Source organism: Cyprinus carpio, chromosome A18, assembly GCF_018340385.1.
Source record: "Cyprinus carpio isolate SPL01 chromosome A18, ASM1834038v1, whole genome shotgun sequence".
Taxonomy (NCBI): domain Eukaryota; kingdom Metazoa; phylum Chordata; class Actinopteri; order Cypriniformes; family Cyprinidae; genus Cyprinus; species Cyprinus carpio.
The window spans coordinates 22990564-23017708 of NC_056589.1; the positions used below are offsets into that span (position 1 = coordinate 22990564).

General features: G+C 36.5%; 2 protein-coding genes across 3 annotated transcripts in view; one reads left to right on the forward strand and one right to left on the reverse strand.

The window, feature by feature from the left end:
* tbxas1 (thromboxane A synthase 1 (platelet)) overlaps positions 1–24472 on the reverse strand; it is a 58111-nt gene extending 33639 nt beyond the window's left edge. The window contains exons 1-3 of the mRNA XM_042775500.1: positions 24378–24472; positions 22527–22657; positions 4599–4692 (exon numbers count right to left, since the gene is read on the reverse strand). Of these exons, the coding sequence (XP_042631434.1) occupies positions 4599–4692; positions 22527–22627 (195 nt within the window). The 5' untranslated portion in view covers positions 22628–22657; positions 24378–24472. The remainder of the gene's footprint in view (positions 1–4598; positions 4693–22526; positions 22658–24377) is intronic.
* A 1336-nt stretch (positions 24473–25808) lies between these two features.
* Positions 25809–27145, forward strand: part of hipk2 (homeodomain interacting protein kinase 2) — a 97581-nt gene continuing 96244 nt past the window's right edge. For both annotated transcript variants that reach the window (XM_042775501.1, XM_042775503.1), the window contains exon 1: positions 25809–26227. In XM_042775501.1, coding sequence (XP_042631435.1) covers positions 26209–26227 — 19 coding nt within the window. In that variant the 5' untranslated portion in view covers positions 25809–26208. The remainder of the gene's footprint in view (positions 26228–27145) is intronic.

The following is a 27145-nucleotide window of genomic DNA, read 5'->3' on the forward strand; positions in this document are numbered from 1 at the left end:
AATGCAGTTATTTATTTCAGCTCGATCTTTTCTTGGATGCCACCGACTGTCTATCTAAAAAGAATAAGACAGCCCTGAACAATATAGATCTGTCTATATGACTCCTAAAGAGGCGCTTACTATGTGAACAGAGGCTATAACAGGTACGGCATGGCTGAGTGACTGCACTTATCTACCAGTAGGGGTCAGTACAGAGCAAAAACACGGACTGCGCTTGGCTCTCTCGAGGTTTATGGGCTCTCTGAAGGTTTATCGAGGTCTACTGAGAATATTATCCTGAAATATCCAATAACAGGAATATTATCATATCCCTATTTAGAATCAAAGGACATATTAAACTTCACACATAAGGCTGCTGAGATTGCATTGTTTATAGAGGCCGGTGGGATATAGTTAAGAAGTTACACAACAAAGGAAACAATGAACATCAATTACTAACTGTAGAACACACACACAAAGCACATAAAGAGTTATAGTTTGGTATGCATGGCAGCCAGTGGTTCTGCTGTCTGTACTAATGGAGTCGACAGCTCTGTCACCAAACCGCCCGCCCTCCCTTCTTCATCCCACCATTCCTGCAGTCTCCCTGATGGGCATTAGGCAGAGATGTATACTGTATGTGTGTGCGTGTGTTCCTCAGTGAGCATTAAGCAGCGGAGTGTGTGCCCTTCCATCCTGATGTCCTCTCCTTCAGCCTTTTATTACTGTTCTGTCACACGGAAGAGGCTGCGCGTGCATCTGTGCTGTAGTGAAGTTTAACAGGAGGCTCAATTCAAACAAATGAGTTGCTTCTGCCTTTGGCTTCACTGGGGATTTGCCTCGTATGGATACAATCAATAATGCCGGGTGTGACTGAAGTGGACAGTCCGCGATCCAACTGGAATTCTCTTAAAAAGATTAGCGACTTTTAGTTGTTTTTTAGCACATGTATGACCTTGACCTCCGCGCAAATCTGAACACTGTGCTGCTTCTCTTTGTCTCGGCCGCTAATAATCTGTCATGCCACTCAGAGTCATGCAGGCAGACGTTCAGTGTGTGACTGAGAGGATGTGGAGATGCACTTTTAAGGATAGACCTGTGAAAGAATGTTCTATTCTATTCTATTCTATATTTTATGGGTCATACAATGAAATCAATGGGGACTTTTAAAATACCTTTGTTTTGCATATTTACATGTGGTCAACTCTGAAATACACAGAAAAAACTGGTTTGGGAACAAATGTTAAACAAATAGCAAGTAGCACATTGTATTAAATGTAAAGTTATCTTCTTTTCTATGTACAACTGATGCCAAAAAAAAAAATTATAGTCTCTATGAGTGAGATTTATTTATGTAGACTTGGAGATCACGTATTCTGTCTGTCCAGAAGCAATAGTCATTTATTTAGAGATATTGCTCCGAAAACAAAGCAAAATATATAATTCTGCTCGAGTATCAAACTACTAAGTGCTACTCTACATATCTTTCAAAGATACAGTGCTATGAACCTTGCAAACTTTGTAAAATTCATATTATTATTTATTCCCCAAAGGCTCTTAATGCAACACATCAGTTTCCAGATCAATTAAACCTGTGCACCCTGACTCTTGCTTATAAATCATGAAACCTGATTGGTTCTTGCAATTCATACTATTTTTGTTTGCAAAATGCATCAGATATCATTTAGTTGTTAATGAGCATTTTGCTTCTCTCTGACCCTGTTTCTGCTTTCATATAAGACTATGAAATATAATATGCAAAATTGTCATGTTATGACTGGATAATGTTTTTGCATGTGGCCAACTTGCTAAATATTGAATAGGTGTTGATATGTACTACAGCTCAAAAGTTTGGGGTCAGTACAATTTAATTATTTTTTATTTATTAAAGAAAAAGAGATTAATGCTTTTATTCAGCAGGGATGCATTAATTAAATTAAAAGGCAGTAAAAACATTTGTAATGTTACAAAAGATTTCTACTTCAAATAAACTTTTCTATTCATCAAAGAATCCTGAAAAAAAAAATTATTATGGTTTCCACAAATTAGAATGATTTCTGAAGGATCATGCGGCACTGAGAACTGGAGCAATGGCTGCTAAAAATTCAGCTTTGCTATCACAGGAATAAATTATATTTTAAAATATATTAAAACTGAGTTAACATGGGTGGTCTTCTGTTAATACGTTTATAACCTTTGAGAATGACCTCTTTTTGTACCTTAGATTCAGTAAATAGTCTTGACACACTGGGCAGGCAGCTTTATGTTGTTAATGTTAAAGACATTCTTCATACTGTAGCTCTTTTTATTTTAAACTACCATGACAAATCCTGTTTTCCAGATACGTCCCCTATGGATAAGCAGAAAGCAAGTATGTGCATGTGTGCTGGCAACAGAGAGAAAGAGAGAGAGAGGAACTGCATCTAGGTTGTTTAGGATCTTAAATGGACCAAATCTCACGTCTGTGAGTGTTGTATTTGGTAATGGAGTGTGTCATGATAATGTGCTGCTGTGGGTTGCGAGAGACTATGTTGTCGAGTCTCTAAATGTGACTCAATCTGCCCCAGTATCCCAAACGCTCTTTCTACATCACTTCCTGTTACCCGTGATCCTCCCTTACACCCTGGCTTCTCTCTGTCAAATCACTCCAAATATATCATTAGGGTTTCATCTCTTTCATTTCCGTCTCACATTTCCTTCTCTTAAGACTATATTCAGGGAAAAACAGTTTTTTGTCCCCCTGTATTGTTGAAAGGTTTTAAGTCAGTAATGTTTTATATTCAGAAAGAATGCAATAAATTGATAAGAAGTGATAGTAAAGACATTTTCAATAAGAGGACTATTTTAAGTAAATGCTGTTCATTTTTTAATGTTCTATTCATCAAACAATCCCAAAACACTGTTTTTAGCATTGACGATAATAAGAAATGTTTCTTGAGCATCAAATCAGCATATAAGAATGATTTCTGAAGGATTGTGTGAAGACTGGAATAATGACTGCTGAAAATTCGGCTTTGCCCTTACAGGAATAAATTGTTATAAAATAAATAAAAAACATTTTTAATTTGAATAATATTCCGGGGGGTTCAATCTGTTCATCTAAAAACAGTCATCAATCCCAAACACCATCTTTGCCAACAAAGCCTATGCCTTACTTTCCTTCTCATTTCTCTCTTTCAGCATCTCCCTGTCCTCTTTTGCATTCTCACTAAATTTCTAACCTGAAATGCAGTCACCTGCCTCTTGAGAGAGGATTGCGTCTGCATCTCTAGTGCCAGGAACACAAAATGTGCATATAGTTGCACACACAGACGTACAGGATTTAGCTGAGAGGCTGGCCTGTGGAAGTGGGTCATAGGATTCTGCAGGAGCAATGCTCTGGAGACCATTGTTTGTGAGACTGAGTTTGCTGACGTGTGCCAAATCTACACACACACTAATATGCACAGACAAAGGCTGCACAACAGCAAACAAAACCGCACACACTTTAAAAAAAAAAAAAAAAAAAAAAAAAAAAGCACATGCCTTTAGTTCACCTGGGGAGCTTCAAGGCATGCAGTAATTATGCATACATGCATATTCATTTACACCTTTCTCACTTCCATATAATAACATTTAATTACAATGAGGAAGACATGAATTGAGATGAAAAAGAAGAATAAGGGGATACAGACAGGCAGACCAAGAGGGAGAGAAGAAAGAGGGAGCCCTGTCATAAGCGTGTGATAGAAAGACAGAATGAAAAGAGTGTTGTGAACGACATGCTGTCCAGTCAACCATCGCTGTCTGACAGTAACATATTGATCTGAGAATCTATTCCGCACCGGGACAGCACAAGAGTGGGAATCAAAGCTTTATAGAGGTAAAATAGATTCTGAGCATTTCTTCATATTAATACAGTTCTTTGTGCCCTATTTTTACAGAATTTTTTTTACAGTTAAAAAAAGAGCAAAGTTTAATTAACATGAATTTCAGAACGTTGTATTCTTCATTGATATGTCCACCTTGACCTTAACTGTAATGAAAATACATTTTAATGGTCCAAAGTTAAGTCTCATTTTTTTCCTGTTCTTTTGATTTTTACTGTTAGGTTAAATATATGAGCTGGACATGTGCTTTTTATGACATTCGTCCTTATTGGTTGCTGGATGAATCTAGGCCTTTCACATTCACAAATGAAGGTCCATTTAAAACTCGCACTGGAATCAAACAGCCCTACAGCATTGTAATTTTGGCCTTTATTTCCTATAATCCACTTCAAATCATGATCATTAAACTACAGACAGGCAGAAATGAGAGTACTCAAGGTAGCTGTTGATTTGCTACATTATAATTTGGAACTGAGATTAAACGTAAAAAAAAAAGGAATTAAAAGTATTAATTTTGCAATATTAAACCCACCCACTCTCCCCGTCTGACAGGGTAATCTGTTTGGGAATCACATGACATTAGATGTCATTAGCAGTGAGTCATCTTTAATGAAGACATCTAATGAAGTGAGTCTCACTGAGAGAAAAATCATTTTTCTAGCTTTGGGAGGGCGGTACAAGGTGTGTTTATGTGTGAGAAGTAAGCGAATGTGTCTTGTGTTTCATTATGAAGAAAACAAAAGGTCTTACGTCTCGAAACATCATGAGGTTCCCGAAAAATGGTGAGGGCTTTGGGTGCTTGATGCCACATCGCTCCAAGACAGAGAAAGGGGAGATGGAGTACCTATAAAAAAAAAAAGACATTCAGTGAAAACCTCTGTAGTTTGGAGTCAGTGTGTTTGAGCGTTATTAGAAAGCCATATATGAAAAAACGTGAAAGCAATAAGAGAATAAATAGAGAAAAATAAAACCATTAGAAGAAAGACAAATAGGCATGTGATGTCCGTATGGACGTACAGTATAAGGGAAAATAAATATTAATATAAAAGAAATATGTATATATATATATATATATATATATATATATATATATATAATACAGTATATAAAATATTTTTATTTATAGAATTTTATAAATAAAAATATTTTATATACTGTATATATATATATATATATATATATATATATATATATTTCTTTTATATATATATTTATTTTCCCTTATACTGTATATATATATATATAATTATGTATAGTATATCATATTATATATATATATATATTATATATATATACAGTATATAAAATATTTTTATTTATAAAATTCTAATATTAGATATAAAATAATACTGTGTAGTCTCTCAATTAATATGAAAGTCACAGAAAGTGCATGTATAATAATTATAAAAGGAAAAGTCGTGTTTTGGTTTAATGTAAGGTCAATACTAGGGCCACTGTTTAAATTCCCGGACCCGGGACAACATTTTTAGGGCCCAATGAGTAAAGCCATACCGTAGTGGGCTTCCTTTCTCACAGGGTCTAGGACAACGTTCCCAGTTGTCCCCCTAAGCTTATTGTAGATGGGGGTGAAAGTGATGGTTCCTGCAAACACTTGATGACACAAAAATATCGGAGAGCACTGGGAAGTGCTGCATTTCCTCTGAGTATGGAAAGGGGACCTGCATTATGCATGAGGATTGCATCTGCTGACACAACAGCGCTTCGACCACTTTTAACTTTGAAGTGAGCCGTGGGAGATGACGAGACGTTGTTCGCTCAAAGAGTGCATTTTTGTCCCCAAGAATGTCTTAATCCACCAGAGAAAGAGAACAGTGTGTACTTTATTCAAATGAATACTATTTGTAATTGAAGAAAACAAAAATAATGACTTTATTCAACAATTCCTTTGTCAACAGTCTCCTCTGTGTCTCTCCATATCACCGTATCCTGTGTATGCTCTTCTATATCAGCCGCGCCCACAAGGATGCGCTGTTTCTACGTGTATTTAGCTTTGTGGCGCGGCTGATAAAGAGCATTGAATAAAGTCGTTTTTTTGTTTTCTTCACTTACAAAAAGTTTTCTTGTCGCTTCATAACGTTACGGTTGAACCACTGATGGCAGATGGAGTATTCTCACAATGTCTTTCATACTTTTCATACTTGGCAGTCTATGGGACAGTCACAGGCCTCGCGGTTTTCATCCAAAATATCTTAAATTGTGTTCCGAAGACGAACAAAGCTTTTACGTGTTTGGAACGACATGGGGGTAAGTGATTAATGACAAAATTTTTATTTTTGGGGTGGAGTATCCCTTTAAATATAATCTTTTTTTTTATTTAATTTTTATTACAATTTAACAGTCATTCTATTCTAAAAAAATTTGTGATTGCCACCACAAAATTAATGATTTCCATGACAGTTCAGGGGTGTAAAATAATTAATGAGAGTTTATACCCTAAAAGTTTAGTGCCAAAAGTGTCCACAGTTGAAGAAACACACTTGCATATTTTTCTAATTGTGTTTGCCTGGAAATATCAGACTCTGACTTTAGCACTGTGGTGAGAAGTAACTGCCACCCATCTTCCTCAAAAAAACAAAAAAAGTACTGTAACCCAAAGATTCTGACATCCATCTCCTTCATAATCTCCAGCTCAGCAGGAGTTCATTACCATATTAATTGTCAGATTAGAGAGTGGGTCTTAACACATGCTGTAAAAAAGAGCTGGAATGATAACTCATTTTATGACACGTTCTTAATTACACAGAAGCACGTCGCATCCTAACACGCTCGTCCGGTGCTGAAAGACGATGAATCCCCAGTCCAATCAGTCCGTGCCCAGATTCAAAACCATTTCTCACTTCAGCACAAATATATTCACCACGAGTCGTCAGACAAACATCCCCCAGTCTTTCAACTCATTATTGGTTAAGTGAACGCAGAATTAATGTGAAAGACATCCACAGTGCTCAGCAGAGTGAGGTCAGGTTTATCCCCATTAGTTGTGGGAAAGTCTTCCAGTAAAACAGGACCAAAGCTGATTTGTCCTTTATAACATGCAGTTTGGAACATTAACAACAGTTTGTTCCAGTTTTGCTGAAGTTCAATCAAAAATCTCTTTAGGGCCCATATGAAGCAGAATGTAGCATATTTCCACATTTTGAATGCATGCAGTTATGCTCAAAGGCAGCCAAAACATATCAATAAAGTGACTAAACTGAAAAGCTCAAAAATTAACAGCAGGTCAGTTAAGAGTCAATCACATATAGCTCTCCTTGTGAAGCACAAAAGAAGTCCATTCCAACAGAATGTCCAAAATTCCATTGATTTTAATAGAGTTTACTATTAGCATGCTGCTAAGCTAAAACACTAATAAGAACAACAAACACATAGTAGCCTACACACAAATATTAGAATTGTAAATCCAACTTGTTAGCAATTTTAATTTACTAACAAGTAAATTTTAGATTTACTGTCAAATTAAAATTTAATCAAGGAATAACAGTCAATTTTATATTGGTTACCAGACTAAAATGAGACAGCCTTTATGACATATATGGCCTGTCAAATGAGACCTATGTAGGGTGCAAACTTCGAAATGATATGATATGATATGACAAAATATGATATTTTGGTAGAATATTGAGGTTCAAAAAAACACTGGACCCCACTGACTTTCATAGTACATAGAGAGAGAGAGAGAGAGAAAAAAGATTTTTCTAAATCTTCCACACAAAAGAAAAAAAGTCAAGCAGGTTTGGAATGACATGAGAGTGAGTAAATGATGACACAATTATCATTTTTGATCTATTTAAAAGGATAGTTGTTCAAGTTTTTCCAAACCTGCATGAATTTTTTTTGATTTTTTTTTTTGGTTTGTTTTTAAGGATAGTTAACAGAAGTATTTTTCCATACTATAGAAGTCAATGGCTACCAGCAACTGTTGGGTTGCCAACATTCTTCATAATATCTAGATTAGATTAGATTAGATTAGATTCAACTTTATTGTCACTGCACATGTAAGGTACAAGGCAGCGAAATGCAGTTAGCATCTAACCAGAAGTGCAATAAGCAGTAAGTACAGGAATATACAAGGTCTACAATATGTACAATAACTATACAGATCAGTATTATGGACAAAATTTACAGATAGATTTAAATACTATCAGCATGACCCTCAGATAGGTGTACTATGAACATATTATAAGAGAATATGTGAAGTGTATGTACACTATAGGCAGAAATATGAACATATGAACAATTTAAACTATTGCAATTTAAAGTGCATAGAAAATATTCAGTGTGCAATGGATATTCAGTGTTCCAACAGACAGTATGCAAGTAATAGCAAGTTTTCTGTTTTTTGCTTGTTGTAAATAAATAAATCAATAATCAGTCAAATGTAGTGATAAAGTAGGGGAGGAGTCTGTGTGTATGGTGTGGGGGGTGTCAGAGGGCAGAGTTCAGCAAGGAGACAGCTGTAGGGAAAAAGCTGTTCCCCTGCTGGTCCTTGTCCGGAGGCTCCTGAAGCGCCTCCCGGAGGGAGAGGTTAAAACAGTCTATGGTCAGGGTGAGAGGAGTCCTTAAGAATGCTTCGACGTACAGCGTTTCCTCTGGATGTCCTCAATAGCAGGAAGTGGTGTCCCTGTGATGCTTTGGGCAGTTTTCACCACCCTCTGCAGTGCTTTGCGGTCAGCCACTGTGCGGTTCCCATACCAGACTGTGATGCAGCTGGTCAGGATGCTCTCGATCACACACCGGTAAAGTTCACCACTATGGCTGAAGACAGCTGGTTCTTCTTCAGTGTCCTGAGGAAGAAGAGGCGTTTGGTGATCCTTCTTGACCAGGCTGGAGGTGTTTGTGGTTCCTCCATGATGGTGGTTCCCAGGAACTTGAAGCTGGAGACACGTTCAACAACCATCCCGTTAATGTGGGATGGGGTCATGCGTGCTTTTTCTTCTTCCTGAAGTCCACAATGAGCTCCTTTGTTTTACTGGTGTTAAGGAGCAGGTTATTGTCAGCGCACCATGTGGCCAGGTGCTGTACCTCTTCCCTGTAGGCAGTCTCATCGTTGTCACTGATGAGGCCAATCACCGTGGTGTCGTCTGCAAACTTAATGATGGAGTTGCATCCATGCACAGGCTTGCAGTCATGGGTGTAGAGGGAGTAGAGAAATGGGCTCAGCACACAGCCCTGTGGTACGCCAATGTTAAGTGTGATGGTGGAGGAGCAGGTGTGGCCAGACCTAACATGCTGAGGCCTGTTGGTCAGAAAGTCCATGATCCAGTTGCAGAGGGAGGTGTTAATGTCCAGGTCTCCAACTACTGTGTTAAACAGAAGATAGAAACCTATACAGGTTTGGAACAACTTGAGGGGTGAGTAGATAATGACAGAATTTTAATTTTAGGTGAACTCTTTAAGATGTCTATATGTGGATGACTATTATGATTGAATGACCTCTATTTACAGGCTCACACTGCCAGACATGCTGCTGAACACCAAATAGATGCTGATGTGTAAATGTGCAAAGTCATATTAATGTGCACATGATTCTAATGCCAATACAAAGATGTTATCTGAATGACCCATTTTTGCAGCTTAATATCCGTAAATGGTCTGAGTGTCTACTTTGTGTTATGTACATTATAGTATGTCTATATATGTCCATTAAATTATTTGACTACAGACCTACAACACAATAATTAAGTTGACACAAGACAGCACACAACTGCATGAGAATCAATTGGAGTTCAATGCAAGCCTGAGCTGACTGACAAATCCAGTGAGGCATCTCCTCTATGTGTCTCTCCAGGCTAGATAAACAGATGTTGATGTTGCTTATCAGTTAATACGTCTGGCCATGGCTGAGCCCTGTGCCAGGGGCCGAGAAAGAGAGCGAGATGTGCCACAGGCTAAATATACTGGGAAAAGGCCAGGCTGGAAGACAGTCCTTAAAATACCACTAAAATTCACACCCAGCCTACTTGTTAAATATTTACTTCAGCCTTACTCTCTGTCCTTCTCAAATGTGAATGTTAAAGGTCTTACAAGGTAAGGAAGGATCACTGCTGGGCACAGATACAAACATATCAAACCTGTTTCAACCTAAAAAATGTATGTGCACACAGGCAGGAGCCATGGCTGGACACTCTGACAAACACAAACTTCTCCAAAGCTGATATAGTTAAACTTTGCACATCATGAAGTCATTAAAATGTATGAGTTTAGGGTGACCTGTAACTTTGGGGTGAACGAGCAGGAAGGGAAGGAGAGATTGAGACAAGCATGTCTGACTGACAGCAAGGGACTCTCTGTGTTGTTTTCAGATGGAGGTTGGAAGGAACAGGCCAGCCAATGTTCTCATTAGGGCCAAAAGTGCCATAAAGGAAGAGAGATACAGTGTGAGGTGAAAGAGGGGTGAGAAACTGAAAAGTTGCTGTCCAGATTCTGGGGGAAAAGGCATTTTCTTTTCTTTCTGTTAAAGAATCAGATGTTCAAACTGCAGTATTTCCCATTAATATTAGATTAATAGTAAATGCTGAAAATGATGGCACAGTTTTTACAGTAATGTTGAATGGCTTTAATTGCTCATTTATTTAAAAAATTCATAAAAAAAAAACGTCAGTACTAGTTTTGGTGATACCTGCCTTCCTTCAAAATACTTTTGTGTTGTTTAAATATAATTTGGAGATTCAATGTGAACATATGATTATAAATTTTAATGTTAAGTGTAATTAACTGTGATTAATTTCAGAAAATGTGATTTTTTATAATTTTTTTTCAATCAATTGACAGCTCTAGATATAACTAGATACAACCTTGTTAAACCCCATTAAATGGCCTTGTAAAAACAAAAACTATATGTTTGCCAACTATATATTAGGATCACACTTATATTACAGCCATTATCACCTGCAGATGTTTTCTGATAATAACACCAAGCTACTTTCTCCTTGTCTTTGTCATACACATTCACAAACACTCATAATTACACTTTATTCACACATTACAGCATCCTACACCACTGCTCAGTTTACTAAAACGTAGCAGAGTATATATAGCAGAAAGTTTGTATGTTTCAGAGAAGTACATTTAGCATCAGCAAACATCTCCTGAAGCACTCAGATCCTGCTGGGCATAAAAGTGCAAGCTATAATTGCTCTGAGCTGCTTCTAGTGTCTCTCTTGATCACCCATGACACGTTTGATTTCTTTTCTATTGTAAGAGCCTATTAAAACTGGGCACCAATAAAAGCGCATTGATTCATGCAGGATTAGTCCACCGGACAGGAGTTTTATCATGGCCACAAAATCACCAACTCCCTTCTATCGCTCTCACGCACACACTAACGTGTGCAGCTGCAGTCACATGGACCATGATTTGCCAGCTTTCCACTCAATAGTCTGTTGATGGTGCCGGGGGCCTGGGTGGGCTACAGAGTGAGTGTGTGCATAGGGAAAGCGATGCCCAGAACTGCTTAAGCGGTCTGGTGGTGGGCAGAGGACGAGCTCCCCTGTGGAGTTTTGTGCAGTACCCAGACCTGGATCTGATGCTTGGCGCCGCACATTTATCTCTGAGAGCAGAGAGCCGCTGCGATTGATCAGCTGTGGAAGAGGAGGCACTACAGTCCAGCACAACTCCAAACAATCTGCGATGGACGGCAAGGTTAACGACACACAACTAACAACAAACACAGGACAGAAACCCAAATGAGTTTAAACCACACAGTATACAAAAACATGATTTAAACATATTTAAAAGCAAATTCAGTATTTAAAGTGCACATAACCCTTTAAAGGTGCTGTATATAAGATTTTGACTCAACTTAAGCATAAAAATACCATAATATGTTTGCAGAAATTTAAGAAACATGCAAAGTTAACATGCTTGTTTATCTGAAAAACAATCAGTCAGTTATTCTCCTTTGAAAATGTGTTCCGGGCCGGAATGTCAAGCTTTGTTTTACCCAATTGTATTTCGGCACCCCGGGTTGCCAGTTGGCGGAAAACACAGCATATTTAATTTCATTCATCATCAAGTGTGCTCGTTCCTGTTCGTGTCGTCAATCTGGCAACCTGCGTGTGCGTCAAGGCTGAGAAAGAGGGTCTGGGTGTAAAAACCCTCTCCAATATTTTGAATTTGGAATGCAATACCTAGTTCAACCACTCGGTGTTAATCCTACATACAGCACCTTTAAATAAACCATTGCGGTGTTCAAATGGCTGAGAGCATGTTTCTTAGTAAAGAATCTGATCTCACTGCCATGATGAAGATCTCTTAAAATAAACTTTTCACATCACCGCACCACTTAACACAAGTAGCATGCACCTCTTTGACCAAAAGTCCTGCAGATACAGTAGCATCAAATAAGGAAATTTTACTATTTATGAATTTGTACAGAATATCTAATGTGTATAATGATTCATTTTTAAATGTCATGATGATGCTTTTCATATTAGCATGGTTGTGATACATTCTGAATTCCTGAATTGGAATTTACGACGCAAATATAATGCAGAAGCAGAATTAAAATGAACTGAATTCTAAAAAACTAATTTTAGCTAGAAAAGCCAAAGGCAAACTTTGTATGCTGGTTTGACAAAGACTTGTTTCAGTGTTTCAAGGGGGAAAACTACATTTGAAGATTTATAAGCTACATTAGACAGAGAAATTATAGATATAATTATGGGTTGGTAATAGCATTTACTAAAACTAGTAAATCAAATTTAATAGACTGAATTTTGTTTTGGAAGAATACTTAATTTTTCAAAAGTGAATTACCTGCATTGAATTTCCTAGAATCCCTCTTCCTTTCATTTCAACTCTACTTCCTGTCGGGTGTAGTCAATTAAATTCAACATTCAACTTATGAATTAAAAGGAAGCCAATTATCAGTTCTGAATTTTGCATAACCCTAGGATCAACTGCTGGTACTGTGGCAATACTAATTACCATGAAACGCAAATTCCTCATTATCGTATCCAAACAAATACCAAGGCCAATATCTGAAATCAGACACTCCCAAAAGATCGAAAGGTCTCAGCCTGAAATCCTCTTAATCTCAGTAAGAAACACAAATGAGATTTTGTCATTCATCCACACAGGGGCTCATACAGGGGTGTTCAGTTTGACACATGCTCACAGCTATGCATTTCAAAGATTCTCCTCTGTCACATAATCAATCACACGCAGACTCAGAGGCTCACACAATGAAAATCGACCTGGATTTTCATGCATACATTAGCGGTAGGTGTACAGTAAATGTTCAAAAGTTTAGGGTCAGTAAATATTATTAGAAATTAATACTTTTAATCAATTTAATGCATCCTTGATTAATAAAAAAATGTATACAAAAAAAAAATTATATTTCAAAGAAATTCTTTTCCTTTAAACTACATATCAAGTATCCTGGATAAAATATTTCACAGTTTATACAAAAATATTAAGCAGCACAACCGTTTTCAACATTAATAAAAAAAATAAGAACTGCTTCCTGAGCAGAAAATCAGCACATTAGAATGATTTCTGAAGGAAACCCTGAAGACAGGAGTAATGAAGCTGAAAATTCAGCTTTGCCATTACCGGAATAAATTAAAATTTAAAACAAAACAAAACAAACAGCTATTTTTAATTCTAATAATATTTCACAATATTGCAGTTTTACATTTGCACAGATACGTGCGTTATAGGCATTACCACCTACATTACTGCACACACTATAATTTGGGTTTATAAATCTCTTTCAAATGGATACTGTTCTCAGCTATTGATGTAGATCACCGAATGAACGCTGTGCAGCTTCAGTGTCAGTCAGTAAATAGCTATTATTGAACATTTACTGCATGACGCATTTACATTTGATTTGTGCACAGCTGGAGATGCATTCATGTAGACATCTATTTTAACAAAGTTTTGTGCTGTTACTGTACCCAGAGGGATTGTTGAGTGCTGCCTGTAGAAGAGATAACCAACCTACACAGTTGATGATGTAAGATATTCTTGTTTACCGACCTGTGTCGTCGCACTATGCAAACTAATGGCTGCATGTTAAAAGCCCCTCACTGAGTTCAGAGGGTTTTTTTAATGACTTCTAATTCCTCTCATCACTAGGCGATGCGCACTTACAATTCAGCATACAAGCCTTTATTAAGCACACAAACACTTTTCCCTCATTATAGCTTCAGTCCGTGTCAGGCTACAGAGGAAAGAGTTCATGTGTCATTTCAATGCTCAACCATCGTCAACCATTCATCAGTGTGCTTCTTTAAAATGAAGAAAAAGGAAAAAAAGGAATAAACCAAGAGAGAGAAGGCTCTTGGTTTATAAGGTTTGAAAAGAAGTATATCTTGCCCTGTCACCTCCTCACTGCTGAAGTGCATTGTGTGTGCAGGTGCACATGTGTAGCCAGCTGTGAGACAACAATAACCAAAAATAGGCTGAAAAATGGCGCTGAAATAGACGTGTGAACGGGCCTGCTGTGACATCTCTCTTGTCGGCATTAGTCATGTGAGTCCCTCCGGTTCCATAACACCTCCCCAGGACCCAATCCCATTCTTCCGAGCCTTTCCACACAAAACATGGTGCTATTTCCAGTCCTCAGCAGGGACTACGGCATGTCTCGCCACACTGATTTGTTAAAGACGGCTGAGAGAGTCTGTATCAGTCTGAAAATCATAGACGTGATGTAAAAGGACAGTGGTTTAAAGGAACAGTTCATCCACAAATTCTGTCTTTATTTATCATTTTTGAAACATTATTTGATATTGTCATTATTTACTACCCCTTTTGTTGTTCTAAACAGGATTTTTTCTTCTATGGATTCTTTTTTTATTTTTTATTTTTTAATGGTTTTACTATGGAAAGGAAGTGAGTCTTTAATAGAGGACACAAGCACAATAAAAGTTCCATAAAAGTAGTCATGCTGTATATGAAACATTATTTGATATTGTCATTATTTACTAGCCGTTTTGTTTTAATTTTAAGTCATTATTCACTGAAATTCCTTTAATCTGCCCTTGATTCGCGAACTAATCTCTTTAGAAAACTTTTCAACAAATCTTTTGTGTGAATGATTCATTCTTGATTTTATCCAGTTCTCAACTCATAGATCAGACCAGTTAACAGCCAGAGGTCACAACTACTGTACATTTTTTGTCTGTTTTTGTCTCACAAAGCTATCATATGGTTTCGGAAGACTTGAAAAATAGCACATGAAGTTAGATTAACCACTTTTGTGATGGTGTTTTTGCATCATTTTCAAAGCTTGAAAGTTTCGATCCACAATGAGGCTTTCATTTTCCACCCTAATTCTCATTGAGTTCATGACAAAGTTTCTTTGACTCTTATAAGCGAAGTGGCATACAGCCAAGTATGGTGACCCATACTCGGAATTCGTGCTCTGCATTTAACCCATCCAAAGTGCACACAACACACAGCAGTGGAACACACACACCCGGAACAACAGCAGTGGGCAGCCATTTATGCTGCGGCGCCCGGGGAGCAGTTGGGGGTTTGGTGCCTTGCTCAAGGGCACCTCAGTCGTGGTATTGCCGGCCCGAGACTTGAACCCACAACCTTAGGGTTAGGAGTCAAACTCTCTTACCATTAGGCCACGACTTCCCTTTTTAATGAATCTGTTGTCTGAATGATTCATTCATGATTTGATCCAGCTTGATGTGGTCGGTTAACAGCTCACTGGAGGTGAACAATGACAATAGTTCTGGTCAGTTTTCACATGAAGCTATCATACCAGAAAAGTGTGTATATATATATATATATATATATGTATGTATAGCGCCTAAATCATATGGACCATGTTTAGAATACTTTGCTTTGTGTCCTTTTTGACACTTGAAAGCTTCAATCTCCATTCATTGTAATTGCAACTGAAAGGAATGACCAGTACAACTTTTATGAGTGTATTTTACACTTTAAGCATAATTTAAATTTAATGACCAGGGTAAGACTATCCTCTAATTCTTCTAAGGGATGTCTTCAAAACACCACTTGTACTTAATTAATCCCATAATACTTCACAGGTAGAAAGAAAAATAAATTTTAGGAACTATGGTAAGATGATATAATGTGAAATCAAATCATAATGACAGTGAATTAATGCAAGCTGCAGGAGGGCTTGTCAGTTGCTTTCTGGTGCTTTATAGTGACGCAGCGGTGCCACAAACTACAGCAAGAGCCTGGCGAAAGCGACTGCTGACTTTCGTCACTTCATAATCAAATAACAATTGTGCAATCTGAGATTTAATCTACGTATAACTCTCCCTCTGCACAGCTCCAGCATGAGGTGTCAAGACAAATTACAGACTTTACATGGTGTTACATGGTTACAGATTTTAATGGTGTGTGCTAGGGTACTCTATTTCCATATTGGCTGGCCTATCTAAGCGGCAAGCGGCGACGAGCTCATTTACAGCGGAGGGTGGATCTGGGTGAAATTAGAGTAGATTACCATATTTAGATTTATTAGGTGCCCGTCACCGTGGAAACGGAGGAGCGTAGCAGCTTCTCGGGGAGGTGCGAACGTTTGATATGATTAACATCTGTGATGGATGAGCTGTCCAACAGCCCTCAATTAAACAATAACTATTCCACAGGCTGGCCAATGACAAAGAAAGTCAAACAGTGTGTGCAAGTGCCTTGCTGCCAAGTCAGCTGTCCACAGCTTGATGCAATCAGCATTGAATGGTCGGCGCGCAGCCTCAACTTTCACATCGGAGGGCAAATATAGTCACTTAGATTGGACTACTGGGGACCCAGAGGGAACAGACAATCTAGCACTGTGGGATTTCACTAGAGTGAGGGTAAAGAAAAGAACTAGCAGTTATGGATGAGGAATTTTAGTCCAAGCAAACACACATGGAGCACCAAATGTTCTTAAATGCTCTCTACTGAAGCAATAAAGTACAAGAGGTTATGCTACATTATGAGTAAAAGGCATGACATTCAGCTCCTTCAGCTGTGAATATATTCACAATATAACACAGCTTTGAGTGCCATGTTGAACTCAAAACAATAATTTTAAGAGATAATGAATCATTTGGACTCTATTGACTTGTCCTGAGCAGTTTAACATAAAACTACCATGAGTCAACTTGTGTGGTGGAAACCTAACTAAGTCCCAATAGGTATAAAGGAATAGTTCACCCAAAAATGAAAATTTGCTGAAAATGGTTTCTCTGTAGTCAGTTTAACATAAAACTACCATGAGTCAAAATCCACAAGTAATCCCCACAAACCAATGAAATCTTTTAAAGTAAACACGAAAGCATGTTTTATATAGTAAAAACAAAATGACATTTTTCTTAAAACACGAAGCATGTTTATATAGTAAACAAATCCATCATTTGGTAATTTTTACTTTAGTGACATAAATTCTTGCCAAATATTGTGTTGTATAATCAATGATAATGCTTCCTGCAGTGAAAAAGTCCTCCCCAAACAGCTTGACACACAATAATTGTTGTACTACACTGGACTTGGTGGATTATTGTGAGGCTGTTTGGACTCTCAATTCAATGCAAGGAATGAACATAAATCTGTTCTAATGAAGAAACAAACTAATTTGCACCTTGGATGGCCTGAGGATGAGTACATTTTTAGCAACTTTTGATTTTTGGGTGGACTGTTCCTTTTAGTATCCTTCTTCTACAAGATATTATTATAAAAGATAAAACTTTCAGTTTTTAGGCCAAACTGTTGCTTCACCAGTAGTGATTGGGTTATGTCAGAGTTGGTGTCTAATTTTTGTTTTATATGTAGTGATTGGGTGCCGTCAGAATGGGTGCCCACTGCCTGATGTTTTAAATACTTTACTCCATGCTGAGGATTAAGAATGAGATCAGACTCCTCCAAAAGAGCTCTTCTTATGGAAGAGAGATAAAGTGAAGCAAAGAAAGAGTCCATATGATATCACAGCAGATGTCACACATCTACTGCAACTGCGTGACCTTTCTAATGTTGTGCCCGTTGTTTATGCAGTCAGTCCAAAGGGTGACAGATGGGTTCGCACTCTACTCTCTCTTAAATTTTATGAGATGATCTATTAGAATATGTCATCTTCTCCACTCAGCCTTGCCAGTGGAGAGATTCTGTCATGGTCACAAGGCCCCTATATTCACAGTGTGTTAAGTGAGAGGGATTAGCAGGTTTTCAATGAGAGAGGAAAACAAACTTCTCAGGTTTCACAGAAGGGGGAATTCACAATCTTTATGAGGAAGAAGACTCATTTTGAATGTAATGAAGACAGGAACAACAGAATATAATCAATAGGAATGAGTGCATTAACCTTTACATAGGGAAGAGTGGGATAAGCTGTCTCACTTTTTACTTAAGTTGTCCTTTAAGCAAGGAGAAATAAGATAGAGGTCAAACTAATACATCTAATTATATTTCAGGAAGTCTGCTATTAAATGAAATAAGACAGGGACATGTAAAGAAAAGGTGTCATTCTAAAAGTATTATTTTTCTGCATATTAATTGCAATTTTTTAAACCAGAGAGGAAAAGGTTTAACATTCATCATATTTAAATATAATAAAATTTGAAATAATAATTTAATAACAATTAATAATATTATTAATAAATAAAATAATACTTTTTTTATTTAAGAATTATTTATTTTAAATATTTTCTGAAATAAAAGCTTAAGATGTTTTAACATTTTATAATAGTATTTAATGCATCTGGAGCCTAACACAGCCTAATAGTCCCATACGCTAAAAATTCCATTTTTTTTTTTTTTTTCACATCTTACCCCACAATCAAAATTGTTTAATTTCAGAGGTTTATAAACTCTCTATATATTAACCAATATTACAATTCTGGCCGATAACAATGAGAAAGAATTTCTTGCATGTCTGGATTTCACTTTTATGAATCGGAAAATTATTCATAACAAAATGCAAGTACACTCTGTTTTCCCACACAGGCCACTAAAGTTGGCTTTAGCATAAACTGGCCAAAATTAGATATGATTATCTTGGCTTCCAATTTACAGAACAACAGACGTTCAGCTGCTCATGTTGTCAAGCTACCCATTTAACTTGCAATGTCAAAGTCCAACAAGTAACACAAAAACACAGAGATCTGAACCTAACAGCTTAATTTGCCAGTAGGTGATGCCATGGCTGTCTCCAGTCCCCTTCATCAGGCCCTTTATGAATAATGAGCCAGAAGGGGACAGAGTTCAGAAGAAGTTCACTGCTGATCATGCTTTCCTCACATTCTGGCAACTGCAAACACTCTGAAGGCCCTGTCATTGTAAAACCCTTCAATCTACTGGTTCAAGCTGGCCTCTTATATAAGCTATAACCTTTCGCACTGAAGATCAATTCTCTGTCTAAAGGAAAAAGAAATGTGCTGGGGTAATTCAGGAGGTTCCATTGCAAATATATAGTGGTTTGCCAAGCACATTTAGCCATATTTTGCTGCATTGCAGCAAATTTAACATATCAATTGCAAGTTTGACGCAAATAAATAGTGTTCTCCTTTACACATGACCTCAGAGGAAAGACTTGGCTCCTCTATTGATTAGAAAGTTTTGTTCTATTACACTGTGACTTTTGTATTTTAAGTTTGTGTGTTTGACAAGCAGCATCTCAAGGAAACAATGCTGATATTTAACAGTGCCGTCAACTCTCAAATCAGGGACTAAACCGCTAATATGGCTTATTTCTGAGTAAAACCTTGGGCCTTGGGCCCACCCAAAATGCCTATTGATATGCCCTCCTCGAAATCCAGATTTGTTTTTTTAAACTCTTTGTCATAGCAGACCTGAGCAAGAAGGCTTCATCCCCTGATATAAATCTCCATTTGCACTGTGACAGAATGAGTGAGCCCTTACATAACTAACCTCTTTAACTCCACTGTGAATGACAGTCATGCCTTTGCCAACAGACAGGAATTTACTTGTTCTGAAACAAAAATGTGTGTGTGTGTGTGTGTGTGTGTGTGTGTGTGTGTGTGTGTGTGTGTGTGTGTGTGTGTGTGTGTGTGTGTGTGTGCGTAAGGCTGCTAAAAGTTAAATAACAGGACCAGCATTTGTACCCCATGGAGGGGAAAAAGCAGTTCACTATTTGGTTCTTTCTTATATTTATTAAATCTCCTTAATATGTCTAGCATACTCTTGAATAATTTAAGTTATGTTACTTACAACTAGGGTGCTAATTTTTCTTTGTAAACAAATACACAGTGAAAAAAGGTCCTTAACCTTCAGAAAATATTGAAGTTCAAACTTCAAGAAGTCAGATGAAATATTATTAGCCATTTTATTTTCTATTCATTATTAATCATGTTTGAAATGCTGTTATCAATTAACAATAATTAATTTATTTGTTATTAATTAATTTAAATATTTTAAATAGATACATTATTATATAATAATAATATAGTAATTACATATACACACACTGTATAAAAATTATATTTGTAATTTAGATGGATGGATGGATGGATGGATGGATGGATGGATAGAATTTAAAAATATAGCATTTTAATATAGCAGATTGAATGTCAATATCTTAATGTCAATATCAAACATTACAAAAAACATTGCATATCGCCATTTCTCTTTAATATTCCTCTGATATGTATTCTGCAATATTTATAATTTCATAGAAAACCTTATATAAGCTATAATTACATTTTTTAGATAACCTTGAAAAAAAATTACACGAGTAATAAAACACTTGAAGTTTTTTACCTTAAATGAAATAACTGCAGCTGCAGTTGACTTAAAAAAGAAAAAACGTAATGTGATATAAGACACCACAGGTCATGGCACCACTAAACAAAGCAGTGATGCTACAGAATGATCACCATTATATAAGCATCACAATGGATGTAAAATAACGAGAATACATAAGCATTTGACTGGAAGGAAAGACATTATGTATCTTTTTAGACTGGCTTAAGTTCTTCTTAAACGTTAATTAACCTGCAAGCTGTTGTCCTGCAAGCACTTCTGTTGCTATGGACACATGAGAATGTCTTTTGTCAGTGCTCTTTTTCTGTTAAAGGTGACTATATAAATGTTTCAGAAAGAAGGGTGTGACTAAGCCCTGTAATAAAGGCTGTAATTAAATTCACTGATTCCAACACTGTAATAAAGTTCTAATATGGAAAACTAAATATAACCTTAATAGAGACCTGCAATTCTAATCAGCTTCTCACAAGCCTAAGTCACTGCATTATAAAAGCAGTGTTTAAATAATCCTTTATTTAAATGCTGAGCACTTCGGTTTAGAGTCACTGTATTATTTTTGAGGCCACTGCTGTCCTACAGAATCATGTCACTCTCTATTAAATGCTGCTGAATGCTACAGGAAAAAAAGAAACATGCATTATGCTGGATTCTTATATGGAAACTATAGCTAAACCTCCAGGCATCCAAGTAAAAAATAAATTTTTGTTGCCCCCATGTTTTATGCAATTTAAAGGAATAGTTCATATAAAAATGCTGACAATTTACTAAGATAACATCATCTGAACAGATCACTTGCTCACTAATGGATCCTAATGGCAGTGAATGGGTGCCGTCAGAATGAGAGACCCAACAGCTGATAAAAACATCACAATAATCCAAAAGTAATCCACACGACTCCAGTCCATCAATTAACGCTTTGTGAAGTGAAAAGCTGCATGTTTGTAAGAAACTAATCCATCATTGAGGCATTTTAATTTCAAACCATCGCTTCAGGTTAAAATCAGTAATACATAACAACACTTCCTCCATCCCCTGTTGTCCTCTCAAATCAAAATAAACTGAAATATTTGTTTAGAACCATTTTAAACAATTTTTGCTTGTAAATGGTCCTTGATCTGTGCATATGTCTCTCCTGTATCAGACAAGGGGAATATTGCATGAGAGAAAGCAATATAATGGAATCATTTGAAGTAAAAAGGGTCTTGATGGATTTGTTTATTATAAACACACACAAGATGTGTGTGTGCCTCACAAGATGTTAATTGATGGACCGGAGTCGTGTGGATTACTTGTGGATTATTATGATTATGTTTTTAATCAGTTGTTTGAACTCTCATTCTGACGGCACCCATTCACTGCAAAGGATCCATTGATGAGCAAGTGATGTAATACTAAATTAATCCAAATCTGTTCTGATGAATAAAACAAACTCATCTACATCTAGGATGGCCTGAAATGGAGTTACATTTTCAGCAATTTTTCATTTTTGGGTTTACTATTCATTTAATTCAGTTATGTTATTTTTGAATACATATTTTACATAGATGTTTAAAAAATGTTTTATAACTTGAGCTTGCAAGATTTTTATCAGCTCTTTAGGATTTCTCTCCTGTCTTCACTATTGCTACAATTACAATCCTGAGGCTTGTACTCAAGAAACTATGAATTTCCTTCAGCCTTGCCCTCGAATGACTTTAAAACGGGGAACCGAATCTGGACGCTGTCTGCATTCAAACGTGAAGACATTTAAAAGATAAGTGAGGAGACATGTGTGATTGGAATTTGATCAGATCGCGCCATTCTTCTCCTGTGGAAAACAAGCCTGAGCTGTTTGGATCTCACAGTGGTGACTTCCCCCCATGCTATTAGATACACCGGTCATGAGGAATCTGCCATTGCAATCTGTAAATAACAGTGTTTGTGTTGCAATTGGAAACCTCATGATGGAATTGTTTTACTCACCAGTAAAGGAGACTGAAGAACAGCAGAAAAAGGCACACAGACACAGACCATCCACTTGCCTTGACTCCAAACCATTTCAGAATGTCGACTAACGGCTGCATGATGGACCTGTCAGTCTCACCGCTGGCTTTCTGCACACAGACAGGAGACGCTGACAAATTATATCCACTCGGAGTTCAATGTATTTGTTATCTACACACTGTAGCATTACAATATAAAACATCAGATCTTAACAAAATCTGATCTTAATAAAACAAGATAATTAAATTAAAATGTGATATCAATAAAAGCTTACATAAAAAAAGGTCATGCTTTACAATAAGGTTTCATTTGTTAATATTAGGCAATTACATTAGTTAACATAAACTAACAATAAAAAAAGTTTCTACAGCATTTATTAAGTTTAGTTAATATTCATTTCAACATTATTAGCTGTATCTTGTTATTAAATGGACCTGAGCTAAGATGAACTAATGAACAGCTGTGCTTTTATTATGTAGCGTTAACACAGATAAATTCTGTAACAAATATATCTCTCATTTTTAATTAATGCTAGTTTTTGCATTATTGGTAAATGGGCCCTTATTGTAAAGTATTACCCAAAATAATGACAATTTTACATGCATCCAATAATTTTGGTGCTTGATGATGAACACACAACAAAGTCACTCCAAAGACAACACAAACAGAAGCACTTAAAATGGGATTTATGTGAATTACGTTGCTAAAATGCATGGAGCAACATAGTTTATTGTACAGTGGAAATTAAAATCCTATACAAACAACTGAAAAACAACATCATTGTGACTTTTTTTCCCTACAGTTCAAGATACAATACATGTCTGAGATCTCATCATTGACATTGTGAAGATGCTCTTCCATGACAGTGTGGAGGTACAGTAAATCTCCAAGGGAATGTAGGCTAAAAAAAGACAGTATCTCCCACAATAGCCGTCTATGTGCCATCGCACACCGGGTAAACGTAAAGAATGCTAACATTCTGTTAACGCTTTTAGTTAATGCTTAGATTCTGTTAATTGTTAACAGTGAAGTTCTTCTCACACTTTCGCACTCATGTTTGGGAAGTGTTTTATGTAACACAGTCAGCTGTCTGTGAGTATGGCTAACATTATATCATCAATAACTGTTAGACCAATAGTCTGAGAGCATGTAGAGACATCAACCTGTGTGCACAATTTCGCAATAATGCCAGATAAACATTTAAGAGATGTTGACACTATGTGATTCTTATGCTTTAATTCATAATCAGAATGTGAGTTTCGACAAATATTACATGCTTACTTGTCTATAAAGTAAAGATCAGAGCTATAAATAATAACAATCACCTCAAAGTATATATTAACATAAAGTGAAAAATATGTCACATAATTAACAAAAAAAAAATGAATCAATAAAAATGTAAACAAACAAAATATTTCCATTTTATTTTATTTCATTTATTTATTTTCAAATATGACTTCTTGCAAGTCATTCTACAAAAGTTCGATTTGGCAGTGTAGCCTACATCTGTGCACACTATGTGATCGTGAAACTTCTCCTACGAAATTCAAGATAAGACTGTTTATAATTTACTGACAACATTGTGTTACAGTTTTACCATTACAAATATGAAGGATAAGTTCAATACTTTCGATGCACTCTCTTAAGTCACCTTCCCCCTATTGTTTTGTAACAGAATCCGTACAACAGCGTTACGTAATAAAATGAGCAAGCAGCGATCATGCACTCCGCTAATAATAATTGCTTGCTGTTGCTTGAGTAAATCTGGGTTACAGTGTTATGAAATGTTTAGATGATCACGATAGTAAATGATATAAGCAATGCGCTTACCCTGTGCTTGACAACAACCGCTTGCGATGACACTGAGGCGTTCTGGAAAATGTAGTTTTTATGCGGCTGAAACAAAATTCCCACGCAATGATTTGTGGTACTTGTAGTTTGCACTGATGGCTGGAGGACCACACACAAGAAATGTTCTTTATTTGAATACAGTAATAATAATAATAATAATAATAATAATAATATATATATAATATATAGAATATATATATATATATATATATATATAATATATATATATTACTGTGAATTATTTTATAGCGTTTTATTTCATGTATTTTTTTTTAAGTTAAAATTTATATGTTTGCATCATATATATTCCTTGGTTGTCCTGAATTATAAAACATCACTTTATGTAGAAAAGGTGCATGAGCACATGAAGATCACTATTTTAATATGTTTAGTACTGGATAACATTACTCACATCTAGGGGGTAGAGATTAGTAGGTTTAGGGGTGGAGCTCTGGGAGATGGGTTTAGGGGTGGACATGGGTGGGTTTAGGAATCAGGGGGTAGAGATGGGTAGATTTAGGTCAAGGTGGGAGGAGTTGGATCTCAATCCAGCCACGCCCCCTGGATCTTGTGTTCTGCAGTGAGGACCATCTTATACTAAACAGAGTACTCGTTTCAATAGAAACATGTCAGTATAGGCTATAGAAGTGAATATATTCACGAGTCATAAAACCTTTTAAATCTATGCAAAAAAAAAAAAAAAAAAATGTTTGGTGGATTTTACTTCATGCACATGATATATCCTAAACAAAATTAAAAAATGTATAGTCTCATCAACCATGGAAAAAACAGTCTAATCAAATTCATTTATGAAATGCCCAATATATTGGGATATCTAATTCCATAAACATTGAAAGTACTGCAAGAGCAGATCAATGTATAAAAGACTCTGGCTCAGTCTCTAATCCCGTTCTGATGGACTTCATTCTGTGCAAATCCAGTGACGTCACTGAGCAGCCACACAATAGATACAATCGATATCTGAATGCAATAATCAAATCTTGCGTTTTTTAAATCAACGTTATTGGTACTATAATAGATAATAATAAAAATCGAGAAAGACTGTAACACTAGTATCTTTCAACTTTAAAATATTCTTTATTATTTATTTATTATTGTTTGTATTGGAAATACTAAAATGTTCTGAGAATGGTATTATGGCAATACTAAGTATTTCTGACATACCATAATAGTAATCTAATCTTTGAAATACATTGGATACATAAACCATATTGTTCCATTAATTAAGTGTATATTAAAGTACCATGCTATTAACATATAATTTCATCATAATACCATGGTGTCATCGCAGTAAGGGAAGCGATAAATGTAATATAAATAGTATTTTATCAGAACTAGCTGTCGATCGAGTAGATCGTCGTTTGATTTAGAGGCCCTGTTCAACATGATCGACCGCCTCGTCGTTTGATTACAACAGAAAGTCGCTCCGTTCGCTCGCTCGGTTTCTCTCATTGCAACTTTTGCAGGCACTCACTCCACAGACATGATCACCAGCTGAAGCCAAGACCTGCAGTTTGGCTCTTTTTTAGAGCCAAAACACTACCGATACCCGTGGAGTTAAGTTGCAGACATCCCTTTTTCCCCTGACGCACCCCGGACCGATCATCAAATTGAATTTCTGGATGTGATTTTTCATTCTTTTATCATTTTTCTCTCCCTGATGAACTGGGTTAGTAATGCAGGAGACAGCAGCGATTCTGTCCTCGGCTCAAGATGGCAGATTTTTATTGAGTTGTGAGCAGTGCTGTCGCTTCATATTTTGCCATGAATAACAGAAACCCTTGCACCGATGGCCCCTGTATACGAAGGTAAGATCTACAGCCCTTACGAGGGTGAAATTAATGTCAGACCTGCACATAATTGACTAACATTATCCACTCTCTCCGCAGAGAGACCGTCGGGTCCTGAGGTGCATTACCAATCTGTTACTTGTCTCAGAGAGCATGCATTTGTTAAATTGTTATTATTTATGAAATCTTAAATTGATATGCTATCAGTTAGTTGTTAAAATCGTCCAGTTTTTTTTTTTTTTTTGTGGATTATGACTAAAAGGTATTAGAAACCGCCAACCACCCCGTTTCATTGTGTAACGCTGTCTCTTCATTTAATGTTTATTTTTATATCCTATCATTACAAAATATCACAGTTTCATAATAGCTTATTGTGTATTCTGCATGCTCATATCACATATAGGCAGTAATATAGCTATTATATGGATCTATTTAGCTAATATACGAAACAGAAAGTGGATATTAAGCAAACAGGCAGGCAGTGTGTATACAGATAAGGCATGATTGTTAAATTAGTAGTTACTTCTAGGATTTGCGCTTACTAATTTCTCGTTTCACTATTATGTGACTTGTTATTGTATTGATGCTGTACGATGTATGTTGTGATGGTTTGGAGTGATTTAGACTAACTAATACACTGCGGTGTTATGGTGACTAATCGTTGTGCAGGAATGCTTTATGCAGAATGAAAGGGAACATCCAGTTTTTACTTTCTTAGCATTTTTTGTTCTCCGTGAGGGGTGAAATTCATCAACAGTTTAAAAAGCTGGTTTTGTTCTCCAGAGAGTATCCCGAGGTCACTTAACAGGGTTAGTTCACCCCGAAAGGAATTCCATCATCATTTGATTATCTAAACCTGTTTGACTTTATTTATTTTTTTTTTCTGTGAAGATTTTGGACTGAATGTTAGTGACTGACAGCCTTAGTCACTTTCAC